Consider the following 25,460-nt stretch of genomic DNA (forward strand, 5'->3'; position numbering starts at 1 on the left):
CATACCGCATTGCTCCCTTTTACAGTCTATGATTGCACCCGATTTACCCCATTATATTATTATTTTGTTTTCAACATTATCTTCCCTCTTATTTTGATCTACATGTGTTGCCCCCCCCCCCCCCGCTTATTAAAACATTAAATAAATATTTAACAAATAAAAAATATAACATGGATTTACTTTGAAGTCAACAACAGGAAGCCCTGTTTTCATTTGGTGGTATCATTTGACGCTGGTTCAGTTCAGGTTGTGTATTATTTTCTTTTGCTGTGTGATCTGCTGAGCTGCCTGCTGCCCTCTGCCCCACTGGATAGAAGAACCACCACCATGACCATGGCACCTCTAAGGCACAGCAACAGAGTCTTTGTCATAGGCGTTGGAATGACAAAGGTAATACTAATTAAATGCCACATAGGTTGACTGACTGCCAGCAGCTTGGCTTTACTGAACTGAACTTGGATTTAGAAGAGAAGACGCTATAACTTATTTAGCTATACGCTCTCTTGACTTGCACAATCACTCCCCTCGCATTTAAGCCTGTTTGTTGATGGAAAAAAATAACATTATTGTGACATCAGACTGTTGAGTTTATTTAGCTACATATGGTTTGACAGCTCTGCAAGCTGATCCAAACAGACTATTGAAATAGAGCTGTTATTAGCTGGTTTAGTGTAATTTGGTTTAGTGTTATCTGTTGTTGGTTGCATGATTTATCAAAGTCCATGTCATGATTCATGGTCAGTGGGAGGCATTGACACTGTTGACACATACACAACAGGTGTCGACTTGTCTTGTTGCAGCTTGAGAGCCAGTACAACTTTGGGCTATATTGCCTATATAAATAGTAGTGTCTTTTGTTGTTGTTGTATTCACCATATTATAGTCCAATCGCCATCAATTTGAGACCAAGACAAATTTAAAACAAATTTCTAAAACCGATTGCATTGTGGCGTGACTCGTTTGGTCGGTCACCAGGGTTCTAAAATGACTCCAGGGTACTCCAGGGTTAATCTCAATGTATTTTGCACTGCAGGGCATTCCATGTGGTACTATTAGGGCCATAGAAGTTAAATGCAGATTTACCAAGTTCAGAGTGAACCTTGGGCACCTTGAGTGTGAGGTAACTACTTGATCTGGTGGGATTGGGTCCAGAGCAGAGGCCCATTCCAAAAAGGGCATTCTCCAAGTGCGGCAGAACTACCATCTTGGTGTGTTGTAGTGCCCATTAACAGTGAAATGGAGAATTATTTTTTGTGTGGATTCAAATCACATGAATATAACATCAACATGAGCTATGTGCGTAATCCAGCACAAAGTCATCTCACATGAACTACAAATACAGTCCAATTGGTCTTTTGTGGCCTTTTGTTTTTACAATTGCAGCTTGCATCTCACAGAAAGTAATATTATACTCCGTAAACATTTTTGTTGGCCTCAAAGCACAACAGAAATTGTTTCCAAGCTGCATGCATTCAGAAACTCCAAATGAAAGAATACTATTATGAGCTGAGGGGTATGCTGATGTTTGAAATCACAACAGCAAGAACCAACATTTAAAAAAGATGGTTATGGCAGCAGAAATATGGAATAGTTGTGACAATGACCAAAAAGTGTGCAATTCAATCTATACATGTAAGAAAATGTTTAAAGATAATATAGTTGATATAAAACATTATAAACCTATAAAATGTTTTATCTCCACCATGTGATTCGACTAAATGTCCTCCTTTGTTTTGCCTGTTGTATCAAAGTTTTATTGTTTGTTTTGTTATTACTTGTATTAGTATAATTTAAGATAAAAAAGGGTAGGCACTATAATCTAAATCTATGGCTTCAGCCTACACCTTTTTGGTCCAAATATTCTTTGTAAGGTTTGTTGAAATGAACCCTCTACAATATGATTTAAGAGAAATTAAGACCAAAATAAACCATTCTTTCAAGGGAGGCCCTCAGGGGTGTACAGGTGTGCAATAGGTCCAGATCGAGTTAATATTAAAATACTGTACGTTGAATTTGTCTTCCAGTTTGAGAAGCCTGGAGCCCGGGAGGACTTTGACTATCCTGATATGGCTAAGGAAGCAGGTGCATATCCCCACTATGTGTAGTATATTCAATATATATAGACTGTCTATACTATACTATCTTGAGAGCCTATAGACATAGTGTGGTCATGTTACATGTATCATTGTTAAGACAAATTACTTTAATGTGAAATGGGTGTTTTTAGTCACGATTAACTATCTAATACCTCCTCTCTGATTCAGGTCAAAAGGCTTTAGCAGATGCAGGAATCCCATATTCTGCCATTGAACAAGCATGTGTAGGATATGTATATGGTAAGGGTGCTGATATTGACTATATAATACTGTTATAAGTGGAGTTCTTTGATATGTCATAACGATATTTTATGAACAATGTGAAAACATATTTGTAATGTATGTGGTTAAACAATATAATGTAATGGCAAATAAAATACCCAAATGTCTGTCTATGTCTGCTGTGTTGTCTTTATTTGTCCTTCTGAAAACATGTAAGTTCATTGTTGAATTGTCTAAGAAAGTTAAGACAAAACGTGCCGATAATGAGACATCTGACATCAACTTTTAACGTTTGGTCCATGGTTTGGTGCGATAGCTTTTATGTCATATCGTCCGTCCTGACCTGCACTACCAAATAACAAACAAAGGCAAACATATGAAACTGAGGCTGTGCTGTTGTCCCTCAGGTGACTCCACCTGTGGTCAGAGGGCCATTTACCACGGCCTGGGCCTGTCTGGGATCCCCATCATCAACGTCAACAATAACTGCTCCACGGGCTCCACTGCCCTCTTCATGGCCCGACAGCTGGTCCAGGGAGGTGAGTTAGTAGGCGTCTGGTCCAGGGAGAAGATGACTTGGGCAAGAGGGTTGTAATGGTCAAATGATTCATGGCTGCAACATGTCATGTCATGATTACATGAGTTAAAAACGTTTTAAATCTTTTAAAACGGCAGCTCTTCCACTCACACCCACTCTCACTGCTCACGCACTGACCGACTCACTGTCTCTCTCCCACCCGTGAGGAACATATAATCTGTGCAATCATCTCTCATTGAGTGGCTAATTTATTTGGTGGACAGGGTTGCTCAATGTGACTGTCCCATTATACTACAGTATGTAGGTGTTTTTTCATCGAAAAGCTGACGTCAAGTGAAGAGCAATTCAACTGTATCCTACACTTTATCGATTACACACGCACTAATCTGTGTGTGATCTGACACCCCCCGTCCTCCCATTTCTCACACCTCACCTCTTATTGCAGGTCTCACTGATTGTGCTCTTGCCCTTGGATTTGAGAAGATGGAGAGAGGCTCTTTGACGGCAAAGGTAAAGAACCATCTATTGTGTGTGTGTGTGTGCGCAAAAAATCAATATGTTACACTGCAACCTTGCTTTGTTATTTTGACAGGCTTATTGCTTCTAAAGCTTAGTTTATTAACCCATCGCATGATGGTGTCATGTGCCCCGTAACAAGATGTGCTCATGCACGGATTGAACGCACTACAGTGGAGGGACCAGGCCAACAGCACACACACACACCAAGGCCCGCCCCCGCTCCATCCTGATTGGATGAAGGCTGGGCCACCTAGCCAAAAACGAAACCTATGGTTTTCTGACACCCAGGGCCAGGGGTTAACTGAGGACAAGGAGGAACTCCTTATATGTTCAGCAGAGGGCACACTATAGTAGGGAGGATTATCACAACAAAACAAAAAAAATAAGTGATATTTGAATTAAAGGGACACTGCAAAAAAAAAAATATTTGATGAAGTTTAGAAGATTTAGAACACTTTCCTGGGGGTTTTTATGCATGTAATTTTAGAGATTTTAGCAGTGAGCCCAGTGTCTGATGTCATGGACACTGGGCTCACTTACTTCCTGGACTACATGTTGTCTCAGTAAGACAGCCCTCCCCCTATCCACAAGGAGGAGCAGTGTACCAAAGCATTATGGGAATTGTAGTCCAGGAAGGAAGTGAGCCCAGTGTGCATGTGTAGCATATACTTAGTGATATAGGAATATGATTGGACCAGTACTGCTGTCAGAAGTAGGCGTGTGGTAGAAAGGAGTTTGCATTGAAAAACAAAGAACCAAGAGACTGAAAATTATGCTTAATGATATTATTATTGAAGAAACAAAAGTAAAATAAAAAAACATCAATCAATTCAGATAAAACAAAGTAATTCAACCCAAAAGTATAGACTCAGGCTGCGTCCGAAATCATTCCCTATGCCCCATATAGTGCACTACTTTGAGGTTCCGCCATTTTGTTATAGTGTCCGAATATGTAGTGAGCATTTTTGCACCCTAACGTAGTGGACTGAAGTATCCCATAATGCACCGGGAATTGTAGGGAGCATCCGATGGTCACTACAAAAACACAGCGAAGCAAATCTGCCCCATAATGCATTGTGCAAGCTCGCTCTTGAGCGCACATGCACGCGTTTGCGCACGTGCGCTGCTTCTGCATGCATGCGCTCATTGCGCTCCAACTCAGAAGAGGCAGAAGTTGAACCAGCGAAAGAAATCAACACAAATGTACTTTTTAAACTTTCGTTTTCCCCTCTTTTCTTCCCTGGCGGATCTCGAAGCTACAGATCTCGAGACAAATTATCTGTGCATTTATTTGAAATTGTTTTATTTTATTTATAATAAATCTACTCATTTGCAATAGTATTACTAATCTGATTCATTGTATCACCCAGGCCCAGCGCATGACGTTAGGAGAGGAATCAGTTGCTTGCTGTAGAATATATTTGTGAGATTCTTTATCACAAATGATAAATGCATTAAAACTTCATTGTGTAGGCAGTCATTTATTGGACTGCTGTTTCTGTTAACACCAAACGTCCGTATTGTGAGCAGAGCTTGTAGATCGGCTACTTTTGGTAATTCTTTACCAAAAGTACCCAAGTAAAAGTATACAAGCTCACAACATGGACGTCGCGCGTCGCTTATAGATCGGCTATTTTTGGTAGGCCTATCCCCCCTAACCGCGGGGGTTCATGTGGTTAATCAATCATGCTGCTGATATTTTCATATATTGTCAAGGTTGTGCACTGTTTTCATATTGCTGGATAATGGATATAGCCTAATATTAATTTATTGATAATAATCATAGGCCCATTGTTATGGGCCTATGATTTTAAAATAACCTTTTTATCATAGATATATAGGCCTAAATGCCTGCAAACATATTTTCATTAACCTATTTTTTCTTTATTCATTCATGAATTTAAAAATAACTTTACAAACTGTCCTTGCAGGGAGGTGACAGCCTGCAGTCACTTATTTGATACAGTCTGTTCCTAGCAGAAATTCAGCAGCAGCGTTTTGATTGGTTTCTTGTAGTCAGTTGATTCTTCATATCCAAATGAGTGAAACTGCCGGGATGATTTGTTTATTTTTCAAACAGTTCTTTATGAGGCGATCTGAAAAAATCTAATGGGGATTTCATGCAAATAAAAAGTACATGAACCCGCGGAACTACAGCGCCCTCTATCGATATTGACGTCAGAGTCGGTGCTCCCCATACAGGGAGTATTGTCCGAAATCATCACTATAGAGTCCACTAGAGTCTGGATCCCCGTATGGGGGATAGGGAGTAGGGAACAACCCTAGCAATTCGGACGCAGCCTCAGTCAATTGTTCATGGTTTGTCCAAAGTCAAAGTCAATTGTTCAAAGTGTGTGTGTGGGGGGGGGGGGGGGGGGGGGGATCAGGTCCTACCGTCCAGGTAGGACAGAAAACAGGTGATCGCTCTGGGACTTAGCTCGCCATTGTGTTCATCATCGTTCAGGGTTTCATGAACTAAAAGGGAAAAACCTGGCCTGAACACAAAAAGGCCAAATTAAATATCTTACCAAAATAATAATTAAAGTAGCTGATACAGCATACAAATAAAACAATCATTTACAAATGTCAAGTCAAATAATCTTTTACGTTTCAAACTTCAAATAAAAATAACCAAAACCAAACTAAACAATTCAAACAATAAACTCACCAATTCAGTTCAAGTGCTACAGCTCATCCAGCTCATCAGTTCGGTTCATCAGTATGTATTTGGAGGTCTAAAACCAATCATCAGTATCAGTGTTAATATCATGAATTGTAAGGCAGAGTAAAAATGGTAAAATGTTTGTAGAGGAAAGGGATACAGACCTGCCAGTGATGTGCTGTGCACCTCACTGACTGAGGCAAAAGTGCTGTGCTTTATACTAGGGTGTGGTGATGATTGCTGATTGCTGATTGAAACTGGTGTGACTGAGTGAGTGAGTGAGTGAGTGATCGGTGTGATGAGCTGTGAACTGATGCAGATGGTACAGTGACCATACAAATAGATACAAATACAGACATACAATTATAAACCTGGGTTACACATCAGAGACACTGCAGGGCTCACTGCTAAAATCTAAAATATGTAAAACCACATACCGGTATTACACACATAAAGACCCCCAAGAAAGTGTTCTAAATCTTCTAAACGTCACTAACATGAAGTGTCCCTTTAAGTGAGCGAGAATATACCTTTAAGGCTTAACCACTTTCAACTTGGTATCCCTATTTTGGGCATGCCATTATGAGGAAAGTGTTCAACATTTTTCAAAAGATAATAAAAAGAAAAAGCTAAAACAGCTATTTTTGCGCGACAGCATTGTACAACAAAGTATACAATTGTGCTTAACTGGTTAATTCATATACCCTATCTATAATTTCAATGCCTGCCTGTTAGTTCATGGATAGGACCAACCCCATGGACAAGCACATGGAGGTGATGATCAACCGCCATGGCATGGTTGCTGCACCAGCAGCCGCACAGATGTTTGGCAATGCTGGCAAGGAACATATGGAGAAATATGGTAAGTTTAAGAAAGGAATCCACATTCATTCACACGAAACATGTCACATGTCCTGATGTTTTTGATTGAATTGCTTACTGCTTACTGGCTGTTTAATGTGTTTTGTACCATCTCGAGTATGCAGTTTGTTCATGTACAACGCATTGTGTCTGCGGTTACTGTGTCTTCCAGGTACTAAACCGGAACACTTTGCCAAAATCGGGTGGAAGAACCACAAGCATTCCACCAACAACCCGTAAGGCATAGTTTGTTATTAAGCGTTTTCCTGCTTTTCTTGCATCTGAGGCATGTTGCACACACTCACGTGTGTGTGTGCACACACACACCCCGATGATGGATGAAATCATTGCTCAAGGACACTTGGACACTAAGCTGGATTTCGACTACAGCTTTAGCACCACACCACATTGCATCAAAATATCTACCATTTCCATTACAATAATGTTCTACTCTACCACCTGAGCCACTGCTGCTCTTCAAAGCAGTGAATGCAATTCAAAAGCATGCTGTGTACTACAATAATTTGGCTTTGTACAGTTGTCCATTAATACACGTGTGTGTGTGTGTGTGTGTGTGTGTGTGTGTGTGCGTGCGCAGGTATTCTCAGTTCCAGAATGAGTACAGTCTGGAGCAGGTCTCTAATTCCAAGAAAGTGTTTGAGTTCCTCACACTCCTGCAGTGCTGGTAAGAGCCTCGCAAATCAAAGCCACAGGCTACTAATGATGGTTAGTGTGTTTCTTGGTTGCAGTAGCGGTACCACTGTCTGGTCACAGACAGTGGTAATAGTCGCTTGAGTGTTGGTCAGGTGAAACTTTTCAAACATGCATAAAGTTGCAGTAGGCTGCTGCAGAAACTTGTGTGAATCGGCGCTAATCTGCATTGCCGTTGAGTATTTGTAATCTATTTTTGAAATTTAGCTTCTCTCAAATTCTCTCTTCCTTGACTTCCGGTGTCCCACCTCCCGCACTGTGATTGGCTAGCTGCACGTTGCTGTATCTGGGCTCAGACATTTTAGAAACACATGTTTTGAATGCCCTCTTCTTATTTTGAAATTAACAAAGATAAAGATTGGGCCATAACAGGAGTTATTAAATAGACCCATGACATGACGGCATTAAAAACATCCACCGCATTCCATTCTAAAGCATGTATGATGAGGTCGGCCAATCAGAGGCAGTAGGACGTGTAGCCAGCCAGTAGCCACGTCCTAGTTACTGTGTTAACTCTTAGCTCCACCAGGACCACATTGATCTAACCCTGTATCTCTGCTGTCAGCCCTACCTCAGACGGCGCAGGTGCAGCAGTCTTGGCCAGTGAGGCCTTTGTGAGGAGCCACGGTCTGGAGGGCCAGGCTGTGGAGATCGTGGCCCAGGAGATGGTAACAGACCTCGCCTCCACGTTTGAAGAAAACAGCTGCATAAAGATGGTGAGAGTCAGGGGTTGTCCTGTCTTCCCATCTCTCTGCCCGGAGCTCACAGCGTGTAGCGAGCTTGTAGATCGGCTATTTTTGCTACTCTTGCGTGACACTCTTATAAGACAAAATAGGGCATTACTCTATGAAAAGAGTAAGACATACAAAGTTATGTTAATAGAATATGGAAATGCATGGTTCTTGCCCGACAGTGACAATATACAAGCCCTTGATATATCGTCTCAGTCAGGTGGAAAGTGTCCAAAACAGTTACATTTCAGTATTCAAATTCAGAAGTTTCGAGCTTGTGGATCTGCTATCTTTGATGCTTTTGTGTGACGCTGTACGTAGTATAGTTTAGATCAAGCAGGGCGTTCATTTAAGCAAAAAGTCAGATTGTGGAGATGGGAGGTTTCCGTCCGACATCAACGGTATGGCATTTCTTTCCGTCTCTGCCTCCTTCCAGGTGGGGTATGACATGACTCAGCTGGCGGCTAAGAGGTGTTTCGAGGCGGCAGGCTTGCAGCCCAGCGATGTCAACGTGGTCGAGCTGCACGACTGCTTCTCAGCCAATGAGCTGATCACGTACGAGGCGTTGGGGCTGTGCCCAGAGGGTGAGTCTCACCGCAGTACCTCTGGCGTACTGGGTGGTAATGAACAGTGATGGAGGAAGTACTCACATGTTTTACTTAAGTAAAAGTATCAATACCCTATTGTAGGAATACTCTGTTACAAGTATATGTCTGGTATTCAAAGTTTACTTGAGTAAATGTACAAAAGTATTTACAAGAAAATATTCTTTAAAAGTACTAAAAGTAAAAGTACTCATTATGCAGGAGGTCCTCAAATCCTTTGAAAATAGCAGATCTAACAAGCTCACAACAGCTTGTAGATCGGCTATTTTCAAATGGCCAAAGTATATATATTTATATATAGGTGGTAAAGTGGTTTCGTAATAATAATAAAAATCTACAAAGTAAATAGTAACCAAAGTTACCACTGGTAATGAATAGGTGTATCTGTCCGCGGCCAAAAGCATACAGTATAACTTTGTGGGTCCCTTGATGTGAAAATGTTCAAGAACCACTGTTTTAATCTATGTGATCATTTCAGGTACAGCAGGAGAGTTGATTGACAGAGGGGACAACACCTATGGGGGAAAATTCGTGGTGAACCCCAGCGGAGGGCTCATCTCTAAAGGACATCCTCTGGGTGCTACAGGTAGGGCTCATCTCTAAAGGTCATCCTCTAGGACAGGTGCTACAGGTAGGGCTCATCTCTAAAGGTCATCCTCTAGGACAGGTGCTACAGGTAGGGCTCATCTCTAAAGGTCATCCTCTAGGACAGGTGCCACAGGTAGGGCTCATCTCTAAAGGTCATCCTCTAGGACAGGTGCTACAGGTAGGGCTCATCTCTAAAGGACATCCTCTAGGACAGGTGCTACAGGTAGGGCTCATCTCTAAAGGACATCATCTAGGTGCCACAGGTAGGGCTCATCTCTAAAGGACATCCTCTAGGTGCCACAGGTAGGGCTCATCTCTAAAGGACATCCTCTAGGTGCCACAGGTAGGGCTCATCTCTAAAGGACATCCTCTGGGTGCTACAGGTAGGGCTCATCTCTAAAGGACATCCTCTAGGACAGGTGCCACAGGTAGGGCTCATCTCTGAAGGACTGGTTCCCAAACACTGGGTCGGGACCCATTTGTGTGTCGCGGACACAATTTTATGGGTCTCTTTATTTTTGGTTTCCTACATTTTGTTTTTAATTATTATTTCAAAACATTTTCCAAAAACAAATAAAAATAAAAATATAAGAAATTCCATAAATTAGAAAATAAATTGTAGTGAAAATGGCTGATCTACAAGCTCACAACATGGCATGAAGCCACCAATTATAGAGCGCTCCTTGGGGACTCTGGTCAGTATCTGGAAATGACAGAACCTTTCATAAACAGTGTTAGCGCTATGTGCGGCCACCTGGTGGCAGTGCTCTCACAGGGCCGGCTCCAGGATTGTAACTGGGTAAAAGTGACCTACCATATAAGCTTGCATGTGAGAGGCCAGTCGGTTTTGAGGCTTCTCTGTGGCTAATCCCTCTGGATATTAAACCATGGAGCGTTGAGATGACTCTGACTGCAGGAATGTATACACTACTTGCTTGTCCATAAGTGTCTAAAGGTTAATTCGTCCATCATGCGCACGCACACATACACAACAGACACACATGCGCACACATGCCATGCACACACACAGAAGTTATAGATGCACAGACGATGCATGGGAGGACGAGGTGAAAAATGTGTCGCCAACAGGGCTGTGACAGTATCTTCTTTCTTTTCACAAATCAGTGCTATTTACGTCTGTGTGTTGGTTAAAAAATATATTTAACCAATGAAAACTATTAAAAAGCGCTTCTACAAAAACCTCCTAACTCCACTTGAGCTCAGCTGGATTTTTTTCATTTGCTGTGTGTTTTTTCCCCGACAGCAGAGATACAGTATAATATATAGTGTGTGTTTTATTTTAATTTTATGAACCCTTACTCTTACCCCACCTCATCCACTAACCTCACTGGGTCCACGGATATTACTCTTACCCCACCTCATCCACTAACCTCACTGGGTCCACGGATACCGTGTGTGTGTCTTTTTATCATTCTCCCGTCCCTGTCCCTCCTCCCATCCCATCTCGGTTTGGGATTTCTCTGGGTCATCCTCGCTCGGACTCCAGGTGCCCCGGTCTGCTAAGCCACGGCGTCTCTCTGTGCGACATTCTGCTGATCCCCTGTCTTGCTCCTAATCTTAACTCTAATGCTCTGACCCTTAACTCCTCGGTCATGGTGTGAGGAGGGATTTCCCATAGATGCTCGCTAGACCCGTGCCACTGCCCCCAGTGGGCCAGTAGGGGCAGCATGGTCAGCAGGTCATTGCCCGGTGGTGAAATGCTGATGACCTGCTGTCTTTGACACACCAGTGGTGGCACGTAATGCACAGGAGGGAGGGGAAGGAGGGCAACAGGCATGTTTGTTAATAATTAACTGGTCTAGTTTTTAAAATACGCTTAATTACTGATCTTGCCTCTCACTGTCCATTTTTAGATGCATTCTGTGCTGACTTTGATTCCAATTGTCTCACAGACTTTGTTGAGAATGCAGGCAAATACGACCTCAAATGTGACCTTTAGGACTGACTTTCTACACTTATTTGCAAGTGATTATTATTATTATTATCTCCAACATGCCGTAGGCGTGAGTAATGCTCTGTCATACAGTACGCTGATGTCAGTCTCTGAAAATTACAGAGCTACAAGTTCGCAACTCGTCACGGATTCAACCCATTGTGACTTGTACATTGTCTATTTTCCGTGGTGGACACCATCATACGATAACGTATAAATCAGGCTTCTGTGTCCAAGCGTCCAGACATATATACAGATATAAATTTCATGTAGGAATGCGGTTCAAATGTGATTATCAAAAATCACTTTCCATACATTTCTTTTTACTGTTCAGATTTGATTTAACCAATCTGATCCCAGACAAAAATCAGATCACATAGCCATAGATGCCGTTATCCCCACTGACCTTTACGCCCTGTAAACTGCATTCACACACACAAGCCGTGTGGGAGCAGATTGGTGCTGTGCAGAAGTCTTTACCCTTAAGTGCTTTAGCTCATTTGGATAATGGTGTAATGTAAAAGCCTAATGAGATGAAACGCTTAGCTTTAACGCCAACACAGGACCCTGACCCTGTGTGGACCCTCGTAAGATTAGGTAGGGAGGTGTCGCATCAGTCTGTCAAGTGGTTGCCCGTCTCTGTTTAAGAAAGATATTGGAGAAAGTTTCATCAGTGCACGACACATTGCAATAGTGGTTCCCAAATCCCAACATTTTCTGGATCAGGGTCCACTTGAACAGCTCAAAAGCGTTCGCAGCCTAACCATCTGCCATGTTTAAGATAGGTGGGCTGGCCCGGATGGTTAGCTCAACCTAGGCTGCTGAGCCAGCCTGACGGTGTGCCACAGGTTCGACTCCCGATCCCGACAGCCTTTGCAGTGTGTCTCCCCCCCCCATCTCTCTCCCCATTTCCTGTCGGACTACTTTCAACCTATCAATAAAGCCGAAATAAATCATAAAAAAGAAGAAGATAGGTGCAGGGCTGCATGCATTTCAGATGGATTAAATAGACAAAGTAAATGTTTTGTTACCATGGCAATAATAAAGTGCTACAATGGCTTCAGGCCACATAACATCAAAGCAGTGTTAAAAGTTCATATTTATCAGTATCACTGTGAAAACAACATTTTCAAGCTTTTAAAGAAAAAATACCATGATTTCTTTTTTTTCTTCTTCTTTTTTTTTTTTTTTTACATAACATTTTTATATTAATACTATATGATCTATAACATGTTTAGTGTTTTGCCAATCAGTTGGGGGCGCACTTGCAATATCATCAAGGCCCACGTGGGCCCCGGCTCACAGGGTGGGAAAATGGGAACCGCTGCCTTACAACATTTTGAGTCAAACCTTTAAATGATCTGTTAGTTCTCTGTGTCAGTTCTTAACTGGATAGTTTTACAACAAGTGCTGATGAGGAAATGAGTTTAATGACCCTGAGGGAGTGTGGGGCAAAGGGCGTGTGTGTGTGTGTGTGTGTGTGTGTATAAACTGTGCTGTAGGACACAACATATAGCTGTCTGATGCTCAGGCATACACACCACTGGTTCCATAATTCAGTGGTTCTCATTAGGGTCCTTGAGGGGGTTCTCCAGCAAATCAGTTTAAACCACTTTAACCCCTGTATACATCAGCTATATGAAAATAGCCTGTAGATCTTGTAGATTCTTAAAGGCATTATATAAATGCTTCATTTACTGTATGTTGTAGTGGAGGACATGTTGTAGACGTGTACAGTACAGAAGGTCATGTGCAGTACTTGTGTGGTGCTGTGTGGTGTATGTCTCCTCAAGCATAGTAGAATTTGAGAAATAGACCATTGACTGTGAGCACCGAGCACCATCTCCTTGGTCCTCACTAGAGAAGTTGTGGTTTTATGGTTAAAATTAACTTAAAAGTATTTTCAAACTTGGGCTTACAATTGGGAAAAGATTCATGTTTGGGCTAGTGTTAGGGTTAGACAAAATAGATTTAGGGGTTATGGTTTGAGTTATGGTTGATTTGCTTAGTCGGAAATAGTGAGTCTACAAGCTCACATTATGTTGTGACCTTGTAGATTATTGTAGGCTATTACCTTGTAAATTGACTTTAAATTAGGCAAAAAAAAAAGAAAAAATCCTTCCAAATGGCATTAATAAAATCACCATCCTAAAAGGTTGTGTGCGTCATTGTCATTGCTCAGGTCTAGCCCAGTGTGCAGAGTTGTGTTGGCAGCTACGGGGGTTGGCTGACAGAAGGCAGGTCCCGGGTGCAAAGGTCGCTCTGCAACACAACATTGGCTTAGGAGGTGCGGTGGTCGTCGCCTTATACAAGATGGGATTCCCACAGGACGCCAGGTGAGCAAGGTCTAAATGACAACTCATTACAAGTTAGCGGACGCCAATAGACATTTCTCAATTGATATATGTTGGTGCTGTTGTTTAATTGGTTCTTCTCAAACACTGGTCACATTTTTAGCTTGGTGTGGGATTCTTCCCCAAGACGTTTACAGTATGTCAGATAAATTATGAGTGCGATTACGCATGACCTTGTTCTCTCGTGCGGCCTGAGTCACGTACAAGTCAGTGCATCACAAATTGCTCTGTGATTAAGTGCAATTTCTCTGTGATTTAAGTGCAATTATTGCTGTAATAAGTCTGATTTATTACGACAGCAGCTTATTATCCTCACTGTCTGGTAGAAAATATATATTTTCAAAACCATTACTTATCAGGGATTTAATGACTCGCCTCTATTCCTTTAGCGCAATTATCCAAAGGGCTTAACCATACACACACACACACACACACACACACACACACACACACACACACACACACACACACACACGGTGGAGGCAACCATGCTAGAGTTCATACTAGTAACTAGAGTATTCTGTTTTATGCATAATTTTGTATCTTCATGTGTCGATATATTATATCTTCCTGTTGCTTTGTTGCTTCTAGTGTGAACACAATCTAACTCTCCAAATCAATATTCTCATCAGCATGACAAGCAGCTCATAACAACCCAGAAATATAAAGCCACGTACAGTATGTATCGTTTTGTTTGCTATTTTTCTAATCTAATAATGTTGCCGGGTTCCATTTCAAGCTCCTGTTGGAATATATGTTTAATGGAATATAACTTGTAACTACCAATTGTGCATCCTTGGTTGCGCTACTGAAATATTGAAGGAAAGAGGGGGAAATCTAAATAGTATGGGTTATTAACTGGAATAACCGCTTAGCGCGACCATAAGGGAGCAGGGAATGTTGTTCCAGCACAAGAACAAATTAGATGCATCCCCACTTCAATCACTGCCACTTGATTGATTACATCCTAGTGAGACGCAGTGGCCCAGCTCTCTAGGTCGTCCTCAGACGAGCCCTCCATCGTCGTTTCCAGTCATCCCGGTTCTCCATACATCTGGCCAGTTCGTTGGTACTTTGCGCTCCTGCGTCGTTCTTGAGTACATCCACGTATGTTAGCGTGGGACGTCCTCGTGACCGGTGCCCGTGTGTTGGTTCCCACAGCACTAGTTTGCTGGCTGACAGCTCTTGGTGTCTTTGGCAGTGTCCTGCTAGTCTCATTCTCCTGGCTGCTACTTTCTGGCTCACCCTTGGCATTCCATCATACAGATTTGTGTTGGTAACATGTGTGCTCTTATTGATGTTGAGTACTGCCCGCAACATTCTGGTGTAGCACCCATCGAGAGACTTCTGCAGGGTTGGCTTCAAGGTCCAGCATTCACTGCCGTATAGGAGAACAGACTCTACCGTTGCGTAGAAGAAGCTGAGTTTGGTTTGACAGGGGAGGTTGGAGTTCCATACACTGGCCATGCCGTTTAGGGCCCTCCATAAGGGCCCTTATAACTATATTCATGGCAATGCTTTGATCTAGAGATGCTCCGATATCTATTGCAAAACATCATTTTCAGTCTTGGGATTTCTTTTGGCTTTAAGCCCTGAGTATATTATCATTTTGCATTTTTTGTGACAGGCCTAAACATTCTCCCCTTCCTCCCCACACACAGGAACAGTTTTGACATGGGTTTTATATAATACTTTTGGAAATATTCATATGTTCCCCTTACGCACAAGATCGGTATCGGACCTATCGGTATCGGCCGATCATGAGGAAAACTATCTGTGATCGGGATCGGTCCCAAAAAGCCTGATCGGAGCATCCCTACTTTGATCGGCATATCTTAAAGAACATTTTGTGTTCTGTGCGTTGTCTTTGGTATGGAACACAACACCACCTCTTCACACTGATACCATCAGGAAATGTCTCGTGAGAAGATCCCTGTTAGGAACTGAATCATTGTTTTATAGTATCAATGTTTGTGCCAAAAGTCAAAAAGGTCCGACAATGTCAATGGAAACCTTTTGGAATGTAGTGGAATACTTTGTCAAGCTCCTACCTATATATGGAGATCTCTGTATCTGTCATTCCTTGTCATATACTGATGTCATCAGGATATACTGATGTCATCAGTATATGGCCATATATGGGCATGCCTCTTTTGTGCCCATATATGGAGCTGAGCAATTGGTTTGCGCCTGGTGCCATGACGACAAGTTGAGGTTAGACTCCATATTTGGGCATAGCTGCATTGAGAACTCCTTAGAATGGTTATGGCTGAGTCATGGTACATGAGCGTGACATCAGAGGTCAGGGCCAAAGCCTGACATCACACATCAGATCTCCTTATATGGATATGACTGACATGACTGACATCATCGTGATGACACCAGCACAAAAGGCAAATCAACCTCCATTTTTATTTCACTTCCGTGACGTCAGCGACAGCCAGAGTGTATAGTTTCACAGACCATGGATGGGGAGGAGAGGCAGACACTGGAGAGACGGGCATGGATGAGGAGGCTGGCACGGGAGGAGAGGCTGGTACGGGAGATGCTGCCACAGGAGATGAGGCTGGTACAGGAGATGAGGCTGGAACAGGAGGAGAGGCTGGTACAGGAGAGGTGGGCATGGGATAGGAGACTGGCACAGGTTATGAGGCTGGCAGTGGAGATGAGGCTGGCACAGGAGAGGCTGGCACAGGAGCAGAGGATGGTACAGGAGTGGTGGGCATGGGAGAGGAGACTGGCAAAGGTGATGAGACTGGCACAGGAGATGAGGCTGGCGCAGGAGGAGAGGCTGGTACAGGAGAGACGGGCATGGGAGAGGAGCCTGGCACAGGAGGAGAGACTGGCACATGATGAGTGGTTGGCACACGAGGAGAGGCTGGCACAGGAAGAGAGACTGGTACACGAGAGGTGGGTACAGGAGGAGAGGTGGGTACAGGAGGAGAGGCTGTTCGAGGAGAGGCTTGCACAAGCGATGTGGCTGACACAGCAGCTGAGGCTGGCACAGGAGGAGAGGCTGGCACTCATACATGCCGTCGAGGGTGTGGAGGCAGAATCAGAATCATCTTACGCTGATCTGGATAGCAACCCGGTTGTTGAGTTTGACCAACCACCAGCCAATGAGAATCTCATAAACTGCCTGCCCCATATCACCATCCATGACAGTGTGGAGGACTGCTGTTCAGTGTGTTGTAGTGAATACATCCCAGGGCAGGTGTACACCACTCTGCCTTGTAAGCACGCTTTCCACAGAGAGTGCATCGCCACGTGGCTCCAAAGGTCTGCCACATGTCCAGTGTGTCGCCATGTCTTGACTCCGCCTTGATCTGCCTTTGCAATCAAGTCTGGCCCCTCTCAATTGTGGGGGGACTTTGCGGACCCGAAGGACCAACCAGATTCGTCTGGAGCCAGGCCATAACCAACCAGAGCCCAGTATGCAAATTTGGTGCGGGACATTGCAAGATTCGTCCCTTTTTCACAACAAAGATAAAACGCTTCAGGAGCTTTGGACAACTAGCCTGAAAGAACATTTCTGCCCACAGGCCATCAGGCTCATGATCAAATGTCTCTCAGAAACACCAAAACACCCCTCTTCCTCCCCCATCTCCATCACTGAATTGTGAGCTGCGCTTTAATGGACATTCAGACTCGCACGCACACACACACACACACACACACACACACACACACACACACACTTTTAATTATTGACTGTACATAGGCCACTCAAGAACTGCTGCTTAACAATTTTTGTATTGTGCATTCTTCTGACTGATTTAATCTTTTTAGCTTGTTATATAGTTAGTGATATCTTATACTGTATATCATTACAGTAGGTGTTATATAGTTAGTGATATCTTATATCATTACAGTAGGTGTTATATAGTTAGTGATATCTTATATCATTACAGTAGGTGTGAAGGAAAAGTAAGCATTTAATTGCGTGACACCTGTGGTTTTACTGTGCATATTAACAATAAACCTATTGTATCTTCAAATGATGAAATCCAAACCATTGCCTAGTCACTGTATTGGTTTAAGTGGTTAAATGTAGGGTATGTACATTTCTCTTTGGTTAAAATAAGTGTAAAATATCTCTATTCTGATTGATTCTATTGTCTCATTGCTATAGAGTGTTTGTTCCGTTAACCGGTGTTTTCATGTATCTCCAGCACTTTATTAAAAAATGCATTTTCAGATCGGGATACCAATTTTATCCAATCAGGATACAGAACTCAAACAGGATACTGATTAAAAATCATAAAACAAGTGAAATTGGAAGTGATGAAAGTGGAAAGAAATGAGCAGAGAAATGTTTAACTAGAACACTATAAGAATTAAGCTGATAACTGGTACACTCTCCTGTTTGGCTGAGATTTTGTCACCTACATGAAAAACAATACAGAGCTTCAAATGTTTAACAAAATACCTTTTGTTTTATCCAAATACTATCACTTTACCCTACCTGTGGGTTATGGAGTGATGGAGGTTTTAATACATTGAAATTATCAAATGAATGAATGCATTTTGGGTATATTTATCTCAAGTGTGTTTTTATCAGGTGAAACCTGACTAATGATCGCTCATGAAATGTAGACGACATACTAGTCATACTGACGGCCTAGCCTGATTGGCTGCCACACACGCTGCCTAAGCCAATGGGAGTGTAGTGTAATTGCCTACCTCCTAAGCTATGCCACACGCACCGCCAAAGGGCTGATTTCCGCACCATAGCGAGCAAGCTTTACGACCGCAGCCTCGAAGCAACAACAGCTGCACAACAAAACAGTCATTGAACCACGTGCAGAATGTCGGAAACGAACGTAAACAAAGGCTGCGAGGTTGACACAATCACAAACATACACGTTACTAAAGAAATAATCATACCAATATGGGGGGGGAGAACAACGGAGACAACACAACGGAGATAGCGCTTCTTTCACCTGACAAATAGCACTATGTGATCATTTCTTGTTTTGCCATGGTTTGTGTTGGTAAGTGAGTGAGTCGGAGAGAAACGGATAATTCAAATTTCAACAAGCAACATTGTTCTTGCCAATTCAAGAGACTGCAGCAAACGATTACCAACGCAAACCATGGCAAAACACACACACAGGGCACCAACATGGATTTCAAGGTCACACTGTGGAACATCCTTATGTAATGGTCCATTAACCCTGTTGTCCACAGGCCCCATGTCGCTGCTGTTGCTACCGCTGCAGCCAGCGGTCTGGAGGACTTTAAAGCCTACAGCGTTTTCCAGGAGATTGAGAAAAAACTCCAAGAGGTAAAACGGCATCCTATAACAATTAGCTCAAAAGCTTTTAGCTCTGGCCTTGACCTGTCCTTATGAACATAATTCATATCTTCAAAGAAAGAAGGGGTATGCTTATCTCTTTCTCTCCCCCTCCAGGAAGGAGAGGAGCTTGTCAAGAAGATTGGGGGAGTGTTTGCGTTCAAGGTCAAAGATGGACCTGATGGGAAAGAGGGAGTTTGGGTAGTGGATGTCAAAAATGGCAAGGGCTCCGTCACCAATGACACAGGTGCGTTCTTTTGTGTGTGTGTGTGTGTGTGTGTGTGTGTGTGTCTGTGTCTGTGTCTGTGTCTGTGTCTGTGTCTGTGTGTGTGTGTGTGTGTGTGTGTGTGTGTGTGTGTGTGTATTGTGGCAACCCAGGGGAGAATAGGCACAGATTCACAACAAAATAAGAGGCTCAGTCAGATTCAACATAAATTTAAGTTGTCTTTTATTAAAGTGTTAGGGAAAGGGGAAAACGGGGCAAAACGTCAACATAGGGTTCCTCTTGTCAGGGGCTTGGGCTTCTATTCACATGCAGTCCTGTGGGTAGAGCAGAGAGAGAGAGCTAGTGACTACTTTAGTTGGGGGAGAGTGCTGTAGGCTCTCCCTTGTGGAGTTCAGTCGGCCTAGGAGGGAGGGAGAGAGAACGAGACCAGGTGAGCCACAATACACGCACAGCACATCCAAGTGGGTCCAAAGGTTTGAGTTAAGTCTTGTACTCACTTGAGAGATCTCCCTCATACCAGCCTCCTCATGAACAAAGTGATTCCTCCTTCCTCACTCCTCCATTAGTTCAAACTGACTCACCAGACAGCTTGGGCGTCGGCTCTTTAAAAGCTTCTGCAGCCTTACCGGCTGCAGGTGCGTCCATGTCCAGGCTCCCATTGGCTGCAATACCTGTACAGGGTGATATACTCCCTCTATCACCTCCCCCAGCCTCATTCTGTGGGGAATAGGCCTGGCTGTTTCTCCTGGTTTGCCACAGTGTGTGTGTGTGTAACTAATCACTAATTATTTTGGACACCATTTATTTCATTCTGATTAGTGGAGAAAAATGGACCCTTCCATAGTCGACATGTCATAGCTGGTAAACACAGCTAAAGGCAATACTATTAATTAATTTAGCCCAATATGTTTAATTCCGGTGTTACTATGTGTGCCAGTAATAGTATATAGACAACACTTTGGTAGAGTTGTGGTGCACTCAATGACCTGGGCTGTGTGCTTAGTAACTCAGCTTCTGGAGGACAGGGTTCACACTTTGTCGACCTTTGGCAACTCATTGAAATCCATGGTGCGCACCTCCTCAACCCCTCCCAGTCTGTACAGCATCTCAACGAGGTGTCAAATGTTAATATTTGCATATATAGGACCTCAGCAAACCTGATACAGAATACTACAAAACATCTTTAAATAGGTATATTGAAGCATTAATGTTCAGCCAAGCATATTTTCCGTCTGTGCGTGTCGCTTATTGAATTGGTGGTACGATAACCAAACATACCGCTTGAAACGTGAGATTCATAAATAGTCTTCACTCAGCGTTTCATTAGAGCTATAAGTATTCATAGCCATGCGTAATTGTCCTGCCGACTCACATACGTGACACACGAGACGAGCCTAGAGCCTTTATTGTACAAATCCAGAATATATCAACAGCATCAAATTACCATGCTCAACTCGTGTCTGTGTGAACAGCTTTGTGAAATGGATACAGTAGAGGAATCTGAATTCAGATGGCTCTCCAGGGGGAGATCGTTGCTAGTGTGAGTTGCGTGAATGGCTGCAGATATTTAAAATAAAATAAAAAAGTCCCCGCTGGCAGCGACAAGGAATGGGAAGCAAAACTGAATTAACTGTGAAGCATATTGTTGCTATCGGGCAGAAACCATTCCTTTTCAGGAAGTAGTAAAAACTGTGTTCTGACTGATCCATATAGATTTTTTTAATCTATAGACACAATCACTTTATATAAAAAAAGAAAACATAATCAAGAAGTATTCAGATACTGACACCCATTACACCCAAGACTTGCTTACTGTAATCACTCATTAAATTCATTATTGATAGACAATGCACATACTGTATTATATATTATCCAGGCACTCACTGTTGAATCCCCTGTACATATTCAGTTTCATATTCATTTTTGATACTATGTAGTGTACAGTACATATCCATTCATTGGTGATGGCGGTGTACTGTATATTCAATTCATGTATGTATCTCGATGGGGATAGACTTAACTAAATTATTACATTTCATCTGGAGCTCCCTGTACTATAGCTGTTCCTGGTACCTCACTTCCTGGAACTATTGCTCACATGCTTTTTCCCCACAGCTCCCCCTATGATTAAACCTTGAAAAGAAAATTAATGACCATGGTTTAACTACACAAAACATATTTTGAGTACACTACATTTCGGGGTTAAATACGGTATTCAACCATATTTTAACCAATATATTCCCTTGTTAACACCCAGCATGTTATGTTTCATTTTCATTCAACGTTCATACCAGAACAGGAAATACATTTTACATTTTATTTATGTGGCAGTGTCACAATAACAAAACCTGTAACAAAAGGTGGTGACGGTGAGTGCTGGCGTGATGCACAGGATTATACCTTGTAGCGGTTTGTTGGGGCGAGCTCGCGTTGGGGTGCCAGTCAGAGACCCAGTCTGACAAAAAAGGTTAAATAATAACAGCCCCAACAACCGTACAAGGGATAGATAAATAATAATAATAATAATATATCAACCCCTGAACAAACAGTAGACACACAAGAATACCATACACAAGCATAAAGGAAAGACGCACACACAGAGGACTTCATTCAAGTGAGCAGTGTATTGTAGACAGTGAACCCAAACCCCAAATCAAATAATAAATGTTCAATGTTCCAGCACGCAGCATCAGTATCACAGTTTGAGAATGTTCCCTCCCCCAAACAAAATAAAGGAACGAAACAAAGTCAGTCCGACGTCAAAGAGTCACGGTCAGAGCGCTGTGTGTGAGATCGCTTACTGACAGGTGATGACGCGTTCAGCGTTTCCTCATCATACGTTCCAGGAAACACCGTGCTATCAGCGACGCCAGCACAAACAGGGCGGCGGACGACCAGCCACGCTCCGTCGGGGAAATCACTATCCTTCCTTCAGGTGCGGTGTTGATTAATCCCACTGTGTGTTGGCTACATACGATGCCCTGTTTGTCTCTCACCAGCCAGAGGTAGGCTGCACACCGACACTATCCGCGGGCGTCCGAGGTGACAGCTGTCAGAGTCGCCAGCTCACTTCCTCTAGCTCGCTCCCGTGCCATTCATCCATTTTCGTAGGCCGTGACGTGCGTGCGTGGGCATGTGCGTGCGTGCATGTGCGTAGGAGAGCGTTAAAGGCGCGGAGCGCCACACACTTTAGTTTTGTCCCATTCTGTTTGAAACCAAGGAACAGAAACAATATCGGCACAATACCGCATATTCTCACAAAAGTTAACTTCTGTATCCTTTAGATAAGAAGGCGGACTGCACCATTGCAATGGGCGACGAGAACCTTCTGGCTTTGATGACGGGGAAGATGAATCCACAGACGGTACATTTTTTTCTTTCTTTATCTGCAAAATAAATGATATAACATTGATACGTGAGATGTTGCCTTTTCACATGAATCTCTCAGAAGAGTGAAATTCAAGGCCTCCACATTGTCTCCGTTCCGTTCCGTTGAACACTAGGGAGGAGAGACACTATGTACACATTATAAAGACAGTAGACTGACTTTTGTGCCATTCAGAGCCATAATAATTGTGTAACATAATTCCTGTAAGTGTGGAGCCCTTGCTGTAATAACTATTGCCACATGTTTAATGAGACAATATTTCTGTCTTTGAAGCAAGAAAGCCTGCACGACTCCAATACTTCTCACTGTCTTTATACATTCTTACCGGGTATGTTTTAATTTGAATTCTTCTTAGTTTGGTTCTTGACTATTACTCACCTGTACAATCTTTCTCTCTGTCCTCTCAGGCGTTCTTCCAGGGGAAGCTTAAAATCACGGGGAACATGGGCATGGCCATGAAACTACAGAGCCTCCAGATGACACCAGGCAAGGCCAAGCTGTGAAACTCAGAGCCCGGCTGGACCCAACCTCCACCAGAAGTGTCTAGGATGCTTATCTCCTCTTTCAGTGTTTCAGGATTTTTTTGAGTCTGAATCCTCTATGATCATACCTTCCTTTTTGTCTGACTTCTCCTTTTCATCTATAGCTTTCTTCACACATCTTCCTCTCACATGAATACTTCTCATGCACTTTTACACCCATTTCATTATTATTTTGTGGCGCTAGCCACTCCTATACGTGACTATGTGTGTATGTCTGTCTGTCTGTCTGTGTATGAGCATAGAAGTATCACGACAATACCGCTGGATGGCACTGTTGGGCAGCGACACACACACACACACACACACACACACACACACACAAACACACAAAGGCCAGGGAAGAGGGCTCGTACAGTACTGTAGTGTAGTACACACAGCACCACTCAGTTCAGACAGGTCTGTTTTTTTTCATTTTTTTCTTTTCAAATCCAACCACTGTGAGGACAATGCTAAGTAACTCACAGTTACAGTATCCTCATGAATACCATATAACATGTACCGTAACAACACTGTGGGTCATGGATGTTTCCATTCCAGGCGCTTCTGAGCACAATATTTAGACTGTAGGTACGTGTCTTTGGAGCTACAGTAGGGACATCATCTGTAATCTGGACTAATCTGGTGTGACTACTGCTAATACTGTACTTCCAGTGAACCTGGGCGTGTTTTGCTGCTGTGGTACAGTAGACTGACTTTTGTGCCATTCAGAGCCATAATAATTGTGTAACATAATTCCTGTAAGTGTGGAGCCCTTGCTGTAATGATAACTATTGTCACATTTAGACAATATTTCTGTCTAAGGACGGTGTGTAATTTGCCTATTAATGACTGATTTTGTATAAAATGTATCTGAATGATGGAACATGCTTGTTGATTTTGATTAAATAATATAATAAATACCTCTATTGACCAGGAAACCTTTGTGAGAATTCAAAAACAGATTTATATTTTGTGTGCATGCCTGTTGAATGACAGGCTTGTGTGCTATTGGCGCAATATGACGTGAATGGTGTCACCCTCCAATACATCATTACAGAGATGCACTCACACTGGAACGGGGTTCAACTCCCTGCAGTGCCCTGCTCAATGTGTTGTATTTACCGGAAAAATTGAGTGTTACGGAGGATGAGAAACATTAGCAAATTGCGGAGTGTTGCGGAAAAATTGGCGGAGTGTTTTTTCGCAATTTCCTCAATTTCCTCAATTTCCGCCATTTCCACCATTTCCATTTCCGCAATTTCCGCAATTACCATTTCCGCAATTCCGCAATTTCGGCAATTACCATTTCCGCAATTTCCGCAATTACCATTTCGGCAATTTTGGCAATTCCGCAATTTCCGCAATTATAATTTCCGCAATTTCCGCAATTTCGGAATTTCCAATTCCGCAATTCCGCAATTTCCTCAATTTCCGCAATTTCCGCAATAATATTAATACATAGGTGGAAAGAGAAGTAGAGTGAAGGGTAAATGTATATAAATTAAATGGCCTGTGAATAGGACAGAGAGGTTATCTCTTGAGGTAAAATACAAGGTTTTCCTCAAGTAATTAAATTGGACTCTTCGTCTAATGGAGATGAAGGCACTGCCCTCTCCTTATCTCTAGATGGTGGGCAATTGGGCATATAGCAATTTCATGCTGTTGCCTTGGTAATGAAGGCTGCTCTGATAAATTCTTGTTATTCCCGTTACCTTCAAGTCTGAAGAGATGGGTTTTCAGACTAAGGTGGAAGATTGGGAGTGTGACCTTTAATTGCACTGTGGAGAAAGCAGCACTGCAAAGAATAAAGCTGATACATAATTACATTTTCAAACAATTTATTTTTTGGGCCATGGTTCAAAAAAAGAATAACCGTGAACATGACAAAGACAAAAAAAAGAGTGGAGAAAAAAAAGGGAAATAATTTAGTTCAGGTGCAGTTTCACAGAGATACTTGAATATATTTGCCACCTGAAGGCATTTTAAAAAGCAGATGTACAAGCTCACAACGTTGCTATCCATCGTACAACAAAGTGTATAGTGTAGGGCTTAAGTGGTTAAGAGTTTATTGTGTTTTGTTGCAATATCCAATATCCAGATGAGATATTAAGTCGACCTTGTCCAGTTATGTTATATCTCGCCTGGACGAGATAAATTATTTTTATTACCATGGCCACTCCGGGGCTCC

The 25,460-nt window shown here is 42.6% G+C and overlaps 1 protein-coding gene across 1 annotated transcript; it reads left to right on the top strand.

Annotated features, from left to right (window-relative positions):
• Positions 1 to 242: 242 nt before the first annotated feature.
• On the top strand, positions 243 to 24,198 carry scp2a (sterol carrier protein 2a). The gene is made up of 16 exons (XM_080778817.1): positions 243 to 390; positions 2,025 to 2,082; positions 2,265 to 2,336; positions 2,726 to 2,857; positions 3,302 to 3,366; positions 6,773 to 6,899; positions 7,071 to 7,134; positions 7,497 to 7,583; positions 8,175 to 8,325; positions 8,777 to 8,924; positions 9,424 to 9,531; positions 13,670 to 13,823; positions 19,032 to 19,128; positions 19,255 to 19,384; positions 22,648 to 22,727; positions 23,159 to 24,198. Exons 1-16 carry the CDS (start codon positions 328 to 330, stop codon positions 23,252 to 23,254), a joined length of 1,632 nt encoding a protein of 543 aa, XP_080634943.1. The 5' UTR covers positions 243 to 327; the 3' UTR covers positions 23,255 to 24,198.
• The last annotated feature ends 1,262 nt before the right edge of the window (positions 24,199 to 25,460 follow it).

This window comes from Protomyctophum bolini (genome assembly GCF_963924005.1).
Source record: "Protomyctophum bolini genome assembly, chromosome: 12".
Taxonomy (NCBI): Eukaryota; Metazoa; Chordata; class Actinopteri; order Myctophiformes; family Myctophidae; genus Protomyctophum; species Protomyctophum bolini.